The 16,552-nt window shown below is 37.2% G+C and overlaps 4 protein-coding genes across 7 annotated transcripts; 3 read left to right on the top strand and 1 right to left on the bottom strand.

Annotated features, from left to right (window-relative positions):
• Nucleotides 1-98: 98 nt before the first annotated feature.
• Nucleotides 99-2,462, top strand: LOC140773922 (uncharacterized). Of its 2 annotated transcripts, XM_073116710.1 has the most exons (4): nt 99-347; nt 722-795; nt 1,974-2,065; nt 2,150-2,462. In XM_073116710.1, the coding sequence occupies exons 1-3, from the start codon at nt 165-167 to the stop codon at nt 2,044-2,046; spliced, it is 330 nt and encodes a 109-aa protein (XP_072972811.1). In that variant the 5' UTR covers nt 99-164; the 3' UTR covers nt 2,047-2,065; nt 2,150-2,462. The 2 variants fall into 2 exon arrangements, with proteins under 2 accessions (XP_072972811.1, XP_072972810.1); XM_073116709.1 differs by having other exon boundaries at nt 103-347; nt 1,974-2,462.
• Nucleotides 2,463-3,597: 1,135 nt separating this feature from the next.
• Nucleotides 3,598-7,784, top strand: LOC140773101 (ribulose-phosphate 3-epimerase, chloroplastic). Of its 2 annotated transcripts, none has more exons than XM_073115479.1 (10): nt 3,598-3,815; nt 4,107-4,221; nt 4,663-4,803; nt 4,958-5,071; nt 5,538-5,616; nt 6,122-6,231; nt 6,308-6,364; nt 6,745-6,814; nt 6,932-7,042; nt 7,524-7,784. In XM_073115479.1, the coding sequence occupies exons 1-9, from the start codon at nt 3,700-3,702 to the stop codon at nt 6,979-6,981; spliced, it is 852 nt and encodes a 283-aa protein (XP_072971580.1). In that variant the 5' UTR covers nt 3,598-3,699; the 3' UTR covers nt 6,982-7,042; nt 7,524-7,784. The 2 variants fall into 2 exon arrangements, with proteins under 2 accessions (XP_072971580.1, XP_072971579.1); XM_073115478.1 differs by having other exon boundaries at nt 6,932-7,047.
• Nucleotides 7,785-8,101: 317 nt separating this feature from the next.
• On the top strand, nt 8,102-11,355 carry LOC140773100 (purine-uracil permease NCS1-like). Of its 2 annotated transcripts, none has more exons than XM_073115476.1 (2): nt 8,102-8,546; nt 8,708-11,355. In XM_073115476.1, exon 2 carries the CDS (start codon nt 9,609-9,611, stop codon nt 11,142-11,144), a length of 1,536 nt encoding a protein of 511 aa, XP_072971577.1. In that variant the 5' UTR covers nt 8,102-8,546; nt 8,708-9,608; the 3' UTR covers nt 11,145-11,355. The 2 variants fall into 2 exon arrangements, with proteins under 2 accessions (XP_072971577.1, XP_072971578.1); XM_073115477.1 differs by having other exon boundaries at nt 8,103-8,546; nt 9,512-11,355.
• Nucleotides 11,356-12,227: 872 nt separating this feature from the next.
• Nucleotides 12,228-16,523, bottom strand: LOC140772886 (serine/threonine-protein kinase VIK-like). Its single transcript, XM_073115126.1, has 11 exons — nt 16,084-16,523; nt 15,927-16,001; nt 15,263-15,379; nt 14,820-14,914; nt 14,408-14,528; nt 14,241-14,320; nt 13,459-13,518; nt 13,262-13,383; nt 13,091-13,176; nt 12,893-13,008; nt 12,228-12,626 (listed from the first exon to the last, which is right to left on the bottom strand). The coding sequence occupies exons 1-11, from the start codon at nt 16,405-16,407 to the stop codon at nt 12,500-12,502; spliced, it is 1,323 nt and encodes a 440-aa protein (XP_072971227.1). The 5' UTR covers nt 16,408-16,523; the 3' UTR covers nt 12,228-12,499.
• Between the last annotated feature and the right edge of the window lie 29 nt (nt 16,524-16,552).

Below are 16,552 nucleotides of genomic sequence, written 5' to 3'. Positions count from 1 at the left end.
ATTAGAGAAAAAGAGAGTGAAATGTGTGATTTAAAATAATTAAAATCAAATATAATAAATTTAAACCTCGAGGACACCTACTAGATAAAAGCGAGTTCAGGGCCTTTTAACATTGCGAACCTGGTCGCGACCGAGAAAGAGAGAGAACGGTGCAAAGTAAAGAGATGGCGGCGGCAGCGTCTTTGTTCCGGCGACTCCCCTCTCGGCTCGCTTGTCTCCCACGAGCTTTTCTCCCTTTCTCCTCTTCTCTCGAGACTCCCTCCTCGCTTCCCCCCATGGAGGTCCCATCCCTTCCGCGCTTCGCGTTCGGCGCCTCCATGGAGCTCATGGCCGTTCCCAAGAAGAAGGTCAAATCCTAATCCCTCGCCCATTGGGAGTTTTAAATCTCTTACCGCTCTTGGTTATTGCAAATCTTTTTGTGTATTAGGGTTTTGGTTAGTAGCGACAGTTTATGGACTCCAGGTGTTTGTTTGTTTGTTTACTTGTAGTGTTTGGCCTCGTCGAGTAATCTAACCAAATGGTAAATAATTTGTCTCCTGATTAAATTGCTTGTGGTTTACCTTCTTTGACATTATTTAGATTCATCTCCATATGTTTTATGCAATCTGTAGCTAATTCATTATAAACGAAATCTTATTTCTGCATTTATGCATCTCTCACAGTCACCTCCAGTGGAGATTCTATAATGTTTACTGAACTGTTAAGAGTTGTTAACTCACAGGTCTCTCGCCACAAGAGAGGGTTAAGAAATGGACCGAAAGCTTTGAAACCAGTCCCAGTGATTGTCCGCTGCAGGTAAGAGTTTATAGCTCGATCTTCTCATTATCATGTTTAAGTCTTTTTTTTTTTTTTAATAAAGAGCCTACTCGAGCGGGGGAACACATAAATATTTGCATCTTATAGTATGAGGTGAATTCTAGTTGGTTATTGTTGAAAGTTATGGGATTCAGCTTAGGGTGTTCTTAAGTTGTCTACAGATTTGAGAGCTGCTATAGTCTTCGGATGATCATTGAAGTTTCAATTTGTCATCACTCTTCAGGTGGAAGGGATTTTTATCCCAACATAATTGGGATTTGTATCAATATTTTGGAAAAAAAAATTTCCAGTTTCATCGTCAGCTGAATAATACATAGATCTTGTTTCGGCAGTACCATAGAACGAATCTGAAAAACCTGCAGTTAACAAAAAAAGAAAAACTCAAACTCATGTTATAATCATTTTAGTGTTGATTGACCTCCTAGGAGTAGTGGCCAACTGGGAAGTGTCAATGGCTGAAATGAACACTGAAAAGTTATGATGAAAGAAGGCCAGAAGTGATAAAATACATAATAGTCCACAAAGCAATATAGTTGGATCCTCCATTGCTTTTAAGTAGTCTTGATGCTCATGTATCAGGATGGTTATCTCTCTTTGGATTTCATGTATCTGCTTCCCAATTAAGGCAGTCTGTTTCCTTCTAACTAATGATGTTCTCATCCCAGGCATATCCCTAATATAAATATCATCTCCCTTTATCTCCTCTCTATATCTACTTATAATTTGTCAGAGATTTTGGATTCTTTTCCCTACAAACTTTATGTCTTTGCCGCTCCGATGCTGACCCATGGCACAGCGCCCAGCGTGCTTTTAAGAGAGCCAGGTGCCTTTGAAAGAGTTTTTTTTTTTTTTGGTAAAGATTTAACTTTGCGATGCTGGTTACGTTCTGTAACAACAATTACTATTAGTATGAATGAGCAGTTTATGTCTAAAACTTGAAATAATCAAGTCATGTGTCTACTATCTTCACGACAGGCTGGAAGTGCTATGTAGGTCTTGCCTCTTGTAGATCATTAGCAAGTATAATTCCTAATAAGCTCCTTGATGTAGTATATCTAACTCTTCATGTTGGTGTCTCTAAATTTGAAAAAATAAGTTTCCCTGTTGATTTTCTTGCTCTGATGTTGGATCCAATGGCTTGTTTAATTGCCTTGCAGGAGTTGTGGTCGAGTTAAGCTGCCACACTTTTACTGTTGCAGTGGGGATAGAGGAAGCAGCAGTTCGAGCTGATGCGGCAGATTACAGTTTGGTATGAGATAGTGCAAATGGCTGATGAAATCCGAGATTGTCGTTTAATTTGCAAACTAATAAGTAGTTAGCTTCACCATTGCAGATTGGTTTCGATGAAACCTGAAAAGTCGAAGTCAACTATGCATCTATGTCCATGGTACTGTTGGTTGAAAATTACTCATATAGACTATTTTCAAGTTGGCAATTTCCCTGCACAAGGTTTCTGATATATATTTGTGATGAAAAGATCTCTGATGTTCCTTATCTTTTCCTCCTCATAAAATTCTAGTTTCTAAACTTGCTGCTTCGGACTGTGATGAAGTGCCCTATTTTTGTGGTACTTATTCTCACGGTTGAGTGAATTTTATTTGGACATATCTTCTAAGGATGAAATATTATCCCATGCGTTTTACAGTTGAATTACTAGTTGAATTACTGAAATTTTCTTACCCACCAGCTCTCAACAATTATGATCACAAAGAGGTGAAATTATTTTTTTTACCCTCCTGATTATGTAGACTTCTAGGTTTTCTTGATTTTTGATGAAAATCAGAACAAATCTCTCTATGTTTATCATTTTTTTTAATTTTTAAATTCCTATATATTTGATATCGTGCTTTGCTAATATCAAAGCGATAGGAAGCACACTTCTCGGAATCCCTTCGAATGCAATGACTACAAAAATATAGTGGGCTTTAAATATTTTGCATTTTGGTATATATATATATATATAATACTTTGGAAGAAAGATTTGGAAAAGATTAATTTACACTTTTATCACCCAATCTATGCCGTGCATCAATCTTTGAAGGGTAAATGGAGTAAATTCTCCCCTTTAAACTATGGCAAATACTTCAATACCGTTTTAAAATTACATTACTTAAAAAAAACATATTATATGAGAATATTTGATTACGTGTGTTTAATTTTTAGATTACATGATTTTTTTTCTTCCGTTAAGATTTTTCTCTTAGATATAATTATACTTTAATTATATGATATATTATTTAATATTAAACTATTTAAATTTGATTCTTTGAGATAGACTTTAACTTAAATATGATTCTTTATCTCTATCTTTTATTAAATTTAATTTAAATTAATCTTAAACTAACGAGAGATATATGTAAATAATAAAAAATAATCAAATAGATAAAATTTAATTGAACTTTCATCAAGTTAATTATAAAAAGGCATCAATACCTCTATTATGATATATATATATATATATTACTCCCAATTAAAGATATATATATTTTTTATTTTATAAATTATTAAGATAATATAAGCAAAAAGTAATGTGCAAAGTAATATATTTAAAAATAATAATTATCTATTGTATTTCTATTATACTCTTAAGAATCTAAACTAACAATTGGGTTTATTGATTAGTTTCAGACAATAGTTTCCATAGTTGAGGATGAAAGTGTAATTTATGTTTTGAAATCTTTACCGGGACGTAGTAGTCTTCGCCTGAGATTTCTCCACCAAACGAATTGGATAACAGATAAGCAGTTGGGGATTGCGGCTAGGAGTGACTTGTCTCATCCGCAAAGTGTGCGTCACCCACGCCCAATTCCCGTCATCAGAAACTAAGACCGCTTCCTTCAACTCCCCGCATCCATAGACGCAACGCGAGAATTAGAAATCGAGATGATGTCTGCTTCGAGCGCTTCCGCCTCGTCCTCCCTCTGCTCAACCGCGATCGCCGTTCCTCGCGGCGGCAGCGGTCTCCGCAAGCTCTCGCTCGTCGCACCCACGCTTTCCAGGTATCGCTTCTCCTCTGTTGGTAATTTCGTCGAACATATAGAGGGAATTGCCGTTTGGATGAGATTGGTTATGGGCTTCTCTTGAATTTGTTGCTTTTTACATGATCTGAAGATACCCAATTGCTCACTTTGGATAAATAAGAAGGGGAAAATTGTTTTTTTGTACCTTGGCCCGGTTGTTTGATCTTATTGGGTAGTTGAGGCTTAAGCTAGACGGAAAAGGAATTTCCTTGGATTAATTCGACAAAAGTAGTATGTTGTCATGATAATACATTCTTGTTGGATTCTCAGGAGGAAGTTCCAAACTACTGTGAAGGCATCGGCACGTGTTGATAAATTCTCGAAGAGTGACATCATAGTGTCTCCTTCTATTCTTTCTGCAAACTTCGCTAAGCTTGGCGAGCAGGTCTGGTTTGAGACTTTGATATAGTTAGTGAAATTGCTTCAATTCTATAACATATATGTTTTGTGTTCTTTTGAGTTGTTTTACCATTTCACACCACCATTTTTATGAGAGACACCTATCTTGTTTTAAGTGAAATAAGAGAATTACTTATGGAGACTTAATTTTCAAGTTATCTTACATCTTGTTTTTAGTACTTTTATTGTGATGACATATTAAAAGGTATTTAAATTCTAACTCTTTCTTTAGGAAGAAAAGATGATCATGTTGTTCCATCTATCTAAGATCTACTCAGTGCCCGTTTTGTTACTACTTTGTTCTTTTGCATTTTCTTACTAGCCCGTGCAGTTTCACTTATAACCTGCTCTGATGAAGTATGAAAGTATGGCATAAATTCATGTTCCAGTAAGGAGAATTAACTTTGTCATACTTTCACTTATTTAGGTAAAAGCAGTTGAAGTAGCTGGTTGCGACTGGATTCATGTTGATGTCATGGATGGGCGTTTTGTGCCAAACATTACAATTGGTCCTCTTATAGTTGATGCCTTGCGTCCAGTAACTGATCTACCATTGGATGTCCATTTGGTAAATCTTTTCACTTTTTAAGCTTCTTTTCATCCAAAATGCTGACTTACAGATCTTTTCTTGATTATCTGATCTACATACCTGTTTAGGCTGTGGTATTTCCATCTTTATGAATTTATTGGGCACATCATTATAGCTTGTAAATATGTTTTAGATGATTGTGGAACCGGAGCAGCGAGTTCCTGATTTTATCAAGGCAGGTGCAGACATTGTTAGTGTTCATTGTGAGCAATCTTCCACTATTCACCTACATCGGACAGTCAACCAGGTAACTTTAAGAAGCATAGTCATGTTTGAAAAGCTTTGAATGGAATATCTATGTATTGATCTTATTAAGATGGAAAAGTCATGGATGGACTTCTATGCTTTATAGCTCTTGAAGCTGACATATGGCTAAACCATTGGTGCAAAATATTATTATTTTTTTCCTTTTTCATTCACATGACTCGTTGAAGTTCTAGTGACATGATATACATATGCATGGAATCATTAGATCCCTAAGATACAGTTTTTTTTTATTCAAGTTAATATTTATGAGGTTAGTTCGGATCTTCTCTTACCATGTTATTGATCATTTTTGCTATGTTTTTCCTCAGTTTGTTGTTGTATAGCCCTCAATTGGTCCTTTTATTCTATCTAGACAAGGATTTAATTAGAAATGCCCATTAATAAGCGTAAAGAAGTATTTTTACTGTTTTCAAGAGTCAATAATGTGGTCTTCCTGCTTATTTTAGGTTAAAAGTCTTGGAGCAAAGGCTGGAGTTGTTTTAAATCCTGCAACCCCACTAAGTGCCATAGAATATGTGCTTGATGGTAAGAATACATATGTGAGTGTATCATTTAAGACTTACTTCATACTTCTTTCATTTGTGGTGCTCAACTTGATTTCATTGCTAATTTTCATAGCAAGATTTTTTTTAAAAAAATTTTAGCAAATGTTGGTTAGTATTTAATTTGGCATAGGATCAAGATAGACTTAATCAGTTTTATATTGAGTGTGAAGAAAATCATGTGTTTCTTATTTGAACCAGTTCATGTACAGGATCACAATCATCTGACTGGCTCTTCTCTCCTTACACTCAGTGCTGGACCATTTAAAAACTAAAAAATAACAAGGGTTGCAGCAAGTTAGAATGACTCTTTTTGCATACCTGCATAAGCTCCTGTTATACTATTTCTGAATGTGTACTACTTTACCTTTTTATTTTGAAACTTTATTCTGCATCTCTTGTTACAAATTGTTTATGGCCTTATTTTTGGCCAAATGTTCGGGCAAGTCAGTAAGTCTAAGCAAATATTTTAATATTTTCATGGGCAGTGGTGGATTTGGTCTTGATTATGTCAGTAAATCCTGGTTTTGGTGGGCAAAGCTTTATAGAGAGTCAAGTGAAGAAAATTTCAGAGTTGAGAAGATTATGTGCTGAGAAGGTATTGCGGTCCTTCAAAACTTGTCTCTTTTAACTATAAATAGTTGTGCAATCATAGTTTTTCTTTTGGTGTACAGGGCGTAAATCCATGGATCGAGGTGGATGGCGGAGTTGGTCCTTCAAATGCATATAAGGTACCTTTCTTTTCAACTTTTTTTTTTTTTTTGTGAATACTGTTGACATATGCATTGTTGAATGCTATAAATACCAGTGATTTTTTTATGTAGAATAACTATATATGTTTTCTATCTGTTTAGCTTTACACTACTGTGCCTATGGAATTAATGTGAAAATTGAGCCATGATTAAACAAAGGACATGAGAGAGGAAATATAAGAAATCAGTAAGAAAATGGGAAAGCCATTGTATCGAGACAGTCATAACAATGCTTCTTGAAGCGTCTTACTGTTTCAACGCCAACAGAATGGTCCTCCTCCAAGTTTTTACATGTCTTCATGTCACTCCAAGTTTGGCTTCCACTTAGATTTATTGTTTGGTCTTTTAATGCTTGGCAGGTTATCGAAGCTGGAGCAAATGCTCTAGTTGCTGGTTCTGCAGTCTTTGGAGCTAAAGATTATGCAGAAGGTATGAAATTCTGTGCCATTTATTTTCAACATCCAAAGTTGGACTATTGTTGAACTTAAGGCGCTCCATACCGTGTATATTTGTTTCTTTCTGTTCTTTGATCCTTCCATCTTGCAGCTATAAGAGGAATAAAAACTAGCAAGAGACCTGTGGCAGTACCAGCATGAGCCGAAGTTGCTCCAATAAATTTGTGGGAAGACACTATTATTGCAGCATCACCTGCTCAGTGTAAGGTTTGACAGTGTTCCTACAGCATATATGTATTTCTGACTTTCTGCGAAAAGGCACCAGTTGCGGATGTTTTGCTTGATTGATTACAATGATATTATCTTGGAGTACATTGAAGGAATCTATCTTTTACATAAAGGAGACATAATTTGAGATCTTACAGATACTTTATTAGGTTTGAAGTCATGCGCCAATTAATTCATCTTAGTAAAGCACACACATTCTTTTGGAGATATGATATCCTAGTTTTGCTGCCTGCAAAATTATTTTTCGATCTTTTTTCTATAACTACCTTAGGTCCCACACACCTAATTACATGTAAATGACTTGACCTTTAATTAGCATGTCATATGATCTGTGGAAAGCCAGGCCAAACTTTGAATGACCTCTTCTGTTAGAAGTTTCAAATGCTTATTTCTTTCTCGATTTTTTAATGCATTTTTATCCAACAAATTTACTAATTCCATGATCTTGGTTGCAGATAAGAGCAAATACGAAGAGTTAGGAAAGAGCCACATCTGACGAATCTTGCAAAATGTTTCAAGTGTCCCCTGATGTCTAAATTCTGTTGTCAAAGAAATGTTATTTATAGGAGGAAATCCAGACCAGTACAAATAAAAATTTTCACTTCACTTGAGCAGATCAATGCTGCTGCTTCTTTCACTGTCAATGTCGTTGGTGTTCTTCAGATTCTTACAAAATGGAGGAAAAATAAATATATATATTCGTTGTTATTGTCTTCTTTTTTTGGGGTGCAGATACTGTAGTTTAACCTTGAAATGTATGCATGCAAACAGATGCTTGATATCAAATTGTTCTACTCCATTTCAATGAACAGACTTAAGCATGGAGACTTGTACATGGAAAGCAACCGACATGAGCATTGGTTCTATCTACTCACAATAAATTAAATAAATAAATAAATAAATCTGTCTCCCATCTTAAATAATATCTATACATTTTTTTTATTGGGAATTTATTGCATAACCCAATTATTGGGATCCCTTCCCCAATCCTCAGATCTTCTTCTTCTTCTTGCATGAGCTCTGGTGATTTGTTTTTATTCAAAGCTTTTGATACCGTCCGTTCGATCCTATTGCTTAAAACCAAGTATATTTTGATCTAATGGCGAAAAGATCGTCTCCAATGTAATAGATGCTGATTGAGACGCCTATTGCGTGATTATTTGCCTTCGGAATTGCGACAAAATTTGCCGACCTCTCGTTAGGTTTTATGGAGACTGGAGATTGCTTTTAGAATTGATTCTATATCTTGTTCGTGGTTGTGATGGTTTTGATCCATCCTGCAAAAGATTTTTGAGAGCACCCTGTCATACTGCATAGAAAAGCTTACTTTTTAAAACTAGCTCGAGAAAATATCATATTATGATTCATAGCCAACAACACAAGGCTGCTCTTTAAAACCCAACAATTTTGCTGTGAAGTGGGAGAAGAGGGTTGACTATTTCCTCCGCTTGAGCCGTCGAGATCAATCCTCTACTCTGGTAAGACCACCATCATTCTCTACTCTGGTGAAAGATTTGAGATGCTTCTCTCCTTCTTCTTCTTCTTCTTCTTCTTCTTCTTCTTCTTCTTCTTCTTCTTCTTCTTCTTCTCAAGATTGCCCTTTGTTAATTGTTTATAACGGAGTGCTATCTTTTTGCAGCAAATAACTGAATCTAGATATTAAAGCAGCTCTTTGAGGAAAGGAATTGTATGGATACTTGTATCCATGTCTTATCTGATGCAATAAGCTAGTGCCTCTTTAATTTAGAATTTTTTTACATAATTGCTGTTGTATTTTAACTTTCAAAATAGATCAGATAGCTCTCCCTCTTTCTCTACTGATTGTTTTAGCCTCTTCTTTGATAACCTGTCAATAGAAAAGCTGAAAGCTGAATAGATTATTTCCATTGTTCCTATTATCACCAACATCTGTCAAACTGGCAACTTTGGAACCTGAGACTTTATTATATGAATGTGAACTGTCAAACTTATGTTAGCTCAAATGAAAAGATGTAGTCACGTATATCTTTCCTTTTGTGGAGGAGAACCTTGTCAGATGATCCTAGAAAGTACACTCTGCTATAAGATTCATGGTGAATGCTTGCTTTGTTGGATTCATTACAATCTTTGCCATGTATTTGTACTCAGAGATCCAAGGAGATGACTTCTTTGTAACAGCTAAATTGTGTATATGATTCACACATACAACCTTTTTCTCATTCTATTTGTCTGTCTTCCTGGGAGAGCAGATATGTTTTCGATGTGAATCAAACCAGACCTGATGGACTTTCTGATTATTTATCATAGCCTGGTAAAATAAGACTACAAGAACTAGTAGAGTAGTAATGAGGCCCTTTTGGGGGCTTCTATGTTTGTAGAAGCAATGGCTTACCTCTGATTAGTTTTTCTAGTTGATGTCTTGTGTCTTTTTTATCATTCATCTCTCTTTCTTTTGTCTCAATAGAGCCAGAAGATGACCTGCAGAAGAACAGAGCAATGTGCTGAAGTCTGAATTCTTTCAGAAGTCAGTGCAATACATTCATCCCTCCTTATATTTTGCCATGGCAGATTCAAACAGAAGAGAGGAAAATGGATTCTCTCTTAAAACAGATTCCAGGCTCATCGGCAATGATCTCAGGTCGGTCCCTGCAGCCTTTCGCACGTTATTTTGGTACGACATCGCAGGCCTGTGGGTTGGAATGGTGGTGTGTGTGCCATCCTACTACATGGCTGGTAGTCTGATAGACCTTGGTATGTCTTGGTGGCAAGGCATTGCCACCATCGTCTGCGGCAACACCATAATTCTGATTCCCCTGATACTCAATGGCCATCCTGGCGCTCGCTATGGCATTTCCTTTCCTATCCTCTTACGTTCAGCATTTGGGATCCAAGGAGCATATGTTCCTGCGCTATTCCGTGCCTTAGTCGCCTGTGGCTGGTGCGGCATTGAGACTTGGATCGGCGGCCAGGCTATCTTCCTCCTCCTCCTCCCCTCCTCCCTCAAGCTGAGCTGGTACGCACAGCCCCTGTCATGGCTTGGAATCTCAGTTCTTGAATTCTGCTGCTTCTTGCTCTTCTTGCTTGTGCAATTGGGTATACTCTGGAAAGGCATGGACAGGATAAAGAGTCTTGAGAAGTACTCTGCGCCACTTCTCATTCTCATGGTCGCATGCCTTTTCTTCTGGGCTTACTGTAAGGCTGGTGGCTTTGGAGAGATGTTGTCCACTCCCTCGCGTCTAAATCCAAACCAATTCTGGCCTGTCTTCCTCTCTTCCTTAACCGCCAGCATTACTACCTGGTCTGGTCTCGGTTTAAACATATCTGATTTCACAAGATTCGCCAGTAGTCAGTTTGATCAGATTGTCGGTCAGCTTGGTATGCCTATTTTCATGGGTCTCTTCACATTTTCTGGATTGGCGATCACCTCCTCCACTGCTGTGATTTATGGTCGAGTGATATCCAATCCAGTTGAGCTTTTTGATGAGATTGGTGGCTCCACCTTAACTGTTGTGATTGCCATCCTGGGGATTAGTCTTGCCACCATCACTACCAATATTCCTGCTAATTTTGTTGCCCCAGCTAATGCTCTTGTCAGCTTCAGTCCCTCCACATTCAGCTTCTTAGGAGCAGCAGCTTTAACAGGGCTTTTCAGCATGGCTTTCCAGCCTTGGAAGATCATCCAGTCCAGTGAGAACTTCATCTACACTTGGCTAGTTGGGTCTTCGATAATCTTAAGCCCAATCATGGGGATAATGCTGACCGACTATTACATCATTCGTCGAATGGTGCTCGATGTGAATGCTCTCTACTCTGATAGTACTCAGGGGCCATACTACTATGTGGGAGGATACAATATTGCTGCATTTTCGACGTTGATCATCTGTGTGGCGCCCACTGTACCGGGTTTGCTTCATAAGACTGGAATCATTGCATCAACTTCTGAGGCATTCTTGGCCATCTATGACAATGCCTGGTTTTTTGGCATCTTCTCTGCATCAATCATCTATTGGCTTCTTTCCCAATGGAGAAGGAATAGTAAGGCTTGGGTCGATCCATCAATGTTGGAATCACTCCAGCCCACAACTAGTATACTATAACAGCAGCTCTCCCAGCTGAAACTCGGGAACGTAGGGAATTGTTTCAATTGGTTTCATGCAAGTTAGAGAAAAATAGTAGCTCCAGAGTAAGTTTGGATTCAATTCAACCCCTTCTTCGTATGCTTCTATTATTGTCATACTGGTGTGTCATTCGTTGTATATGAACATATTATATATTCTGGTAGTTCTCAATAGTCATTCTATTACTGTACCAGGTTTTCTTCACAAGATTGGAATCCTTACAATAAGTTAGAAGCATTAATGGCCATCTATGACAATGTCTGGTTCTTTGGCATCTTCTTTGCTGCAAATTTATCTATTGGCTCAGCAACTCCAGAATAAGATTTGATTTAAATAAACTCCTCAGCATATGCATCATTACTGGCATACTGCCATGCAGTTCCATAGTTCAGTGAAAAAGGAACTAACTTGCAGAAGTCCTCTGAAATTTGGGAAGTGGTTTATGAGATCTCCCTTGTGCATTATATATTATGGTAGTAGCCTAGATGAACCAAAGTCTGCTGTAGATTTTGTGTTGGTTAATGGAGGAACTCGAGACTGAGACAATATGAAAGAACATAACATAGATTTCTTTTTTTTTTTCGATAACATGGCTTATCCCTGCATCATTGAAACTTAAAAACAAACCGAGTTGTTGACCTCCAGATAGGTAATAGCAACATAGCTAGAACCATGTGATATCAATGATACAGCATTACGACCCCTCTACATACATACAGCAAGAACCACCTGATATTAATAATACATCTAGACCAGAAAAACAACATAAGAGATTATAGGTATAGGCCAAAACAATCCTTTAGCATTACTTAAATTAGCACAAGGAGACTACATACTCAAAAATATAACAGGTCAAAATGATAGATCATATAGTCTTGTCAACTATGTCAAGACAATTGCAAGTCTAAAACTTTATTATATGAAAAAGAAAAAGAAAAAGAAAAGAAAATATTGTAACTTTGGCACAGTTGCAGTATGTTCTATATCAGTTTTCATGCCTTTTCAGTTAATGATGCACTAATGAAACTAATATTTATACAGCTAGGAAACAAACAGTCGAGTGGAGTGTTCTAAATGAGACCTAATGACTTGAAGAGGTCTGTTGGGGCTTCATATATGCTCTGATCTGCAAATAAACCTTTGGCTTCCAAAAATGGAGGAAAATAAAACAAGAAAAGGAAGAAAAATGAAAGAAATCCACTTCTTAAAGGAAAATCAACTTATGTACATGACGCCTTTCTGAGATTTTCAATAATTTTATTGTGAACCCCAACCAATTAAAAGGCACATTTGATCAACACAACAACAAATCTGCAAGATGAGAAGCTTCAGTGCTATGGGGAAAAAATGTGCCAGTGATGATCTGCTGACAGGTTTTCCTTGATCTTTTCAAGTTTCTTCAGAATCTCTAGGAAAGAAGGCCTCTCATTCATATCAGCAGCCCAGCATTTCTCTGTCAGCCTGCAAGTCAGTAGACCATCTTTAGAATTTATATGTTGCACTACAAATACATTAGCATACTACAATACAAACAGAGGAACATGTTCAACGGGATCATAGTAAGGCTAACTAAATCTTTAGACATAAAGGCTATTCTAGAACACAGACTATGCAAAATCACAGTCCACCAAAAGATTAAGAAAAATATAAAGGAAAAATCTCTTTGGTTGCTGGAAATGTGAAATGAACAGATATTATAAAGATGCTATAGATAAACTTCTACTTACTCCTTCAATTCCAGTATATGCCCTTTCGCACGAAATGTTGGGCGATGTCCTTCTGCTACATATTTAGCAGCATCATAGGGTTCATGGTTTGAAAATGGTGGGTCTCCTTCAATCATCTACAGCAAAGGAATATAGAGAGTTAGAAAGCAGATTTGAACTGTTACAATCTAATCAAACTTCTGTTGCCAATCATACTACCTCATACAATATCATAGCAAAAGAGAAAACATCAACTTTCTTGTCATACTTCCTGTGCTTGAACACTTCTGGAGCCATATACCGGTCTTCAATTTTCAAAAGAACCATGGTGATTAGTGAAGCCAACTTGATAGATCATAGCATTTTCAAATAGGATAAATTTACACTTACAACTTCCAGTTTCTCCAGTCATTTTATAGACATCAGTAGAATTCTGTACTCTTATGAGCTTACTTAGTCCAAAGTCTCCAACCTTTAAGTGGTCCGCATTGGAGTTCACCAGGAGGACATTTCTGAAAGTTAACTTAACTGAGTAACATTGAAACTACTCAAGTCAGCAGCAGGCAAAGGACAGCAATTTAAATTACCTCGGCTTTAAGTCTCGGTGGACTATAACATTTGGTTCATTATGAAGATAGGCCATTCCCCTGTCAACTCAAGTTTCAGAAAAGAAAAAAAAAATTTACTTAAGGAATCATAATTTCAAATGGTAGTATCTACACAAGTAAGCTGACAAATCAAGCAGATAAGTGAACAATTATTTAGCACTACTCCAGTTAATTACAAAATGAGTGCTTAAGCCCTAAGCATGGGTTAGAATAGTTTCAAAGTTCAAGTTGGTCTACTCTGAATAGATGGTTTTGTTTCCACTCCATAAGTAAAGAGTGGAAAGGACAAATAAATTAAAAACTGTTTTTGGACATTCCTTTTGGTGTACTTTAGCATGTAAGTCCACTTTCTTTTATCAACTGTTCTGGACAAAACAGACCTAAACATCACAAATGCATTTCATACTAATTACAGACTTCAGTGCAAACCAAACTAACACATAAATAAAGTTACTGAGAAAGATCCCTTATGCTCTTTCATAATTCATAGTTCACAACTTGTTGTGATGAAACGATTTTTCAAAATATTGAACTCAAAAGGTGATCAAAGACTGACATTCAGGAAGAGTGGTTACTGAGAGTCAAGGTAAAGTCAAATCTTGATTTTTTGTAAATAAAATGATGTATCACAGAACAAAAGATAGCTATACCCTTGTTAAAAGAGATCAAAATTTCAAAATTAATGCTTCCAACCAAAGTACAACTATGAGCATGTAGTAGCACATAGATCTGACCTAAAAGGACCTCCTCATCCTGATTACCTTGCAATGTCTAGTGCAAAATTAATAGCTATTGATGGACTGAGGGAGCCCTTTTCCTTCAAATATTGGTGAAGATCACCCTGAAATATCACATGTGAATCATCATTTCCGAACTACAAGGATGCTCTTATTTCACAACACAGTTGGTTTGGACAGAAAATCCATACCCCTCGCAGATACTCTGTGATTAGCATCAGAGGCTTCCTTTCAGTGACTGCTCCCAGGAACTGGACAATATTAGGATGGCGCAGCTTCACTAGCAAATTGACTTCATGCCTAAAATCTTGGCTGTAACATGATAACAAGGACCCAGTGAGATGTTCTGTTTTATTAGGAGTACTGAGCATTTACATGAATATTCTTTCATATGCACTTATAACAAAATAGATGATTAAAAAGCTACCAAAGGATAAGAATAACTGATGCCTGATTGAGAGTAATATAATGTATGGTTCAGAATATAAAAATCTTAAACTGAAAAAGAATCACTCTCCATTTTATGTTAAATAATAGGCCAAAAAGAATTTTTTTTTTTAAAAAAAATGCACTTAAGTATAACTGATATATAAGATAACTTACGTCACCAGTCTATCATTAGAAAGAGATTGAAGAATGCGTTTCACTGCCACAGGTGTTCCACGCCAATAAGCTTTCAAAATTTCACCAAAGGAACCCTACAATAATGAGCTAACATCAACAAATGAATAAGGATCAACGAAAGGCAAGCACATAACAGCTAAAACAGCACAAACTTCTTATCACAAGCCATTTTTTGTTTGAAACATTCTAATTAATTACCTGGCCCCTCGTTAAAGAAAAAAAGGATGTTATCACAAGTTAACAACAGTATATCTGGAATGCATGAATTGGAGCCTTCAATTACTTCAAAAACTATTTGTTCTCACTTTATCCACTTAGTCTATAAACATTCTGACAGGAAAAGAATTTATGGATTCCCAAAGGTGATGAATTCCAAATCATTAAGCAGATACAAACATAATGAGAGGATGAAAGTGTGGAACCTTTCCAATTATTGTTGAGTTGGAGAAATCCAACTCAGAAGGGTCAATTTCCCAGTCACACTTGTTAGGAAGTGGAGGTGGAATTGGCTTTGGCTCAAAATGACTGCCATTTTGCCCCTGCAATAAATACAAAGTCATGATCCTTCCATAAGCTTAAGATTCAGAAAATAATAGGAATTACAAATTATATATTACACACTAAATTATATATTTCAATTGAATAAACAAACTTAGCATAGTATATCATATACATCGTTAGCCTGTTATATAGTCTATGTTTCTGGGCAACTGGCCACCTAACATGGTACCAGAGCTAGTTTTTTAGAGTCGTCAATTGAAGCTCATCAAGCACTATTTCTTCCGTATTTTCTGCTATCTAATTGTGGGATAACTACTTATCTAACAAGTATTACCAAACCAAACAATCAAACAATTAATAAAAATACTTTCGTTCCTAACATTTCTATCATAACTTAGAGTAAATGAAGGCATTTGAACTGCATAAATTTGACTGTAGAATTTAATTAAAAAATTCTTGAAATCAGACTTGTTAATTTCACGATATCAAAACTAAATTTACAATCTAATACTGAGAAACAAGAGTGTCCACCCTGCAATATGGATTCAAAAAATGAAGAGGACAAACAACGTTAGTGATTCATACAAAGGACAAACCACCGCATGATTTCAACAGCTCGACCATCGTAAACTTCTTCGCTCCCTCTGCATCCGCAAGCGGCTATCAATAACAACAAAATCGAACAAAATTAACACAGTCAAGGAAATCCAAGGGGTTCGAGGTGAGAAGACAACAAACACACCGTGTTCTTCCACCGGTCCTGCGCGTTGACGTCGGCGCCGTACTCAAGGAGGCACCTAGCCACGTCGACCCAGCCGTGGAGGGCCGCCACGTGGAGCGGCGTCCGGCTGTCGTAGTCGTACGCCGTGACGAGGTCGGCGTCCTCTTCCAGGAGCTTCCGGACGGCGGCGACATCGTTCTGGTGTGCGTGCCAGAGAATTAGCGACGTGCGGCTAACGCTAGCCTTCTCCTTCTTCCTCTCCTTCTCCGACGAGGCCGACGACCACGACGACCCCAACGAGCCTCCTCCGGACGACTCCGACGAATCTCCGCCCCCTCCAGTCATCGTCTCCTCGTTTGACTTCCTGATTTGATCTGATCTGATCTAATTGGAGACTTGCGTATCGAGAGGACCTGAATGAATTGGGGAAGGTGAAAGACTCCTTTCTGTCGGCTCTTCTTTAGGAAAGGGACAGATTCTACGATCTAGA

Source organism: Typha angustifolia, chromosome 13 (assembly GCF_048772165.1).
Source record: "Typha angustifolia cultivar Huaian chromosome 13, ASM4877216v1, whole genome shotgun sequence".
Taxonomy (NCBI): Eukaryota; Viridiplantae; Streptophyta; class Magnoliopsida; order Poales; family Typhaceae; genus Typha; species Typha angustifolia.
Note: the sequence above shows the minus strand (reverse complement) of the source record. Positions and strands in the feature narration are given on the sequence as shown.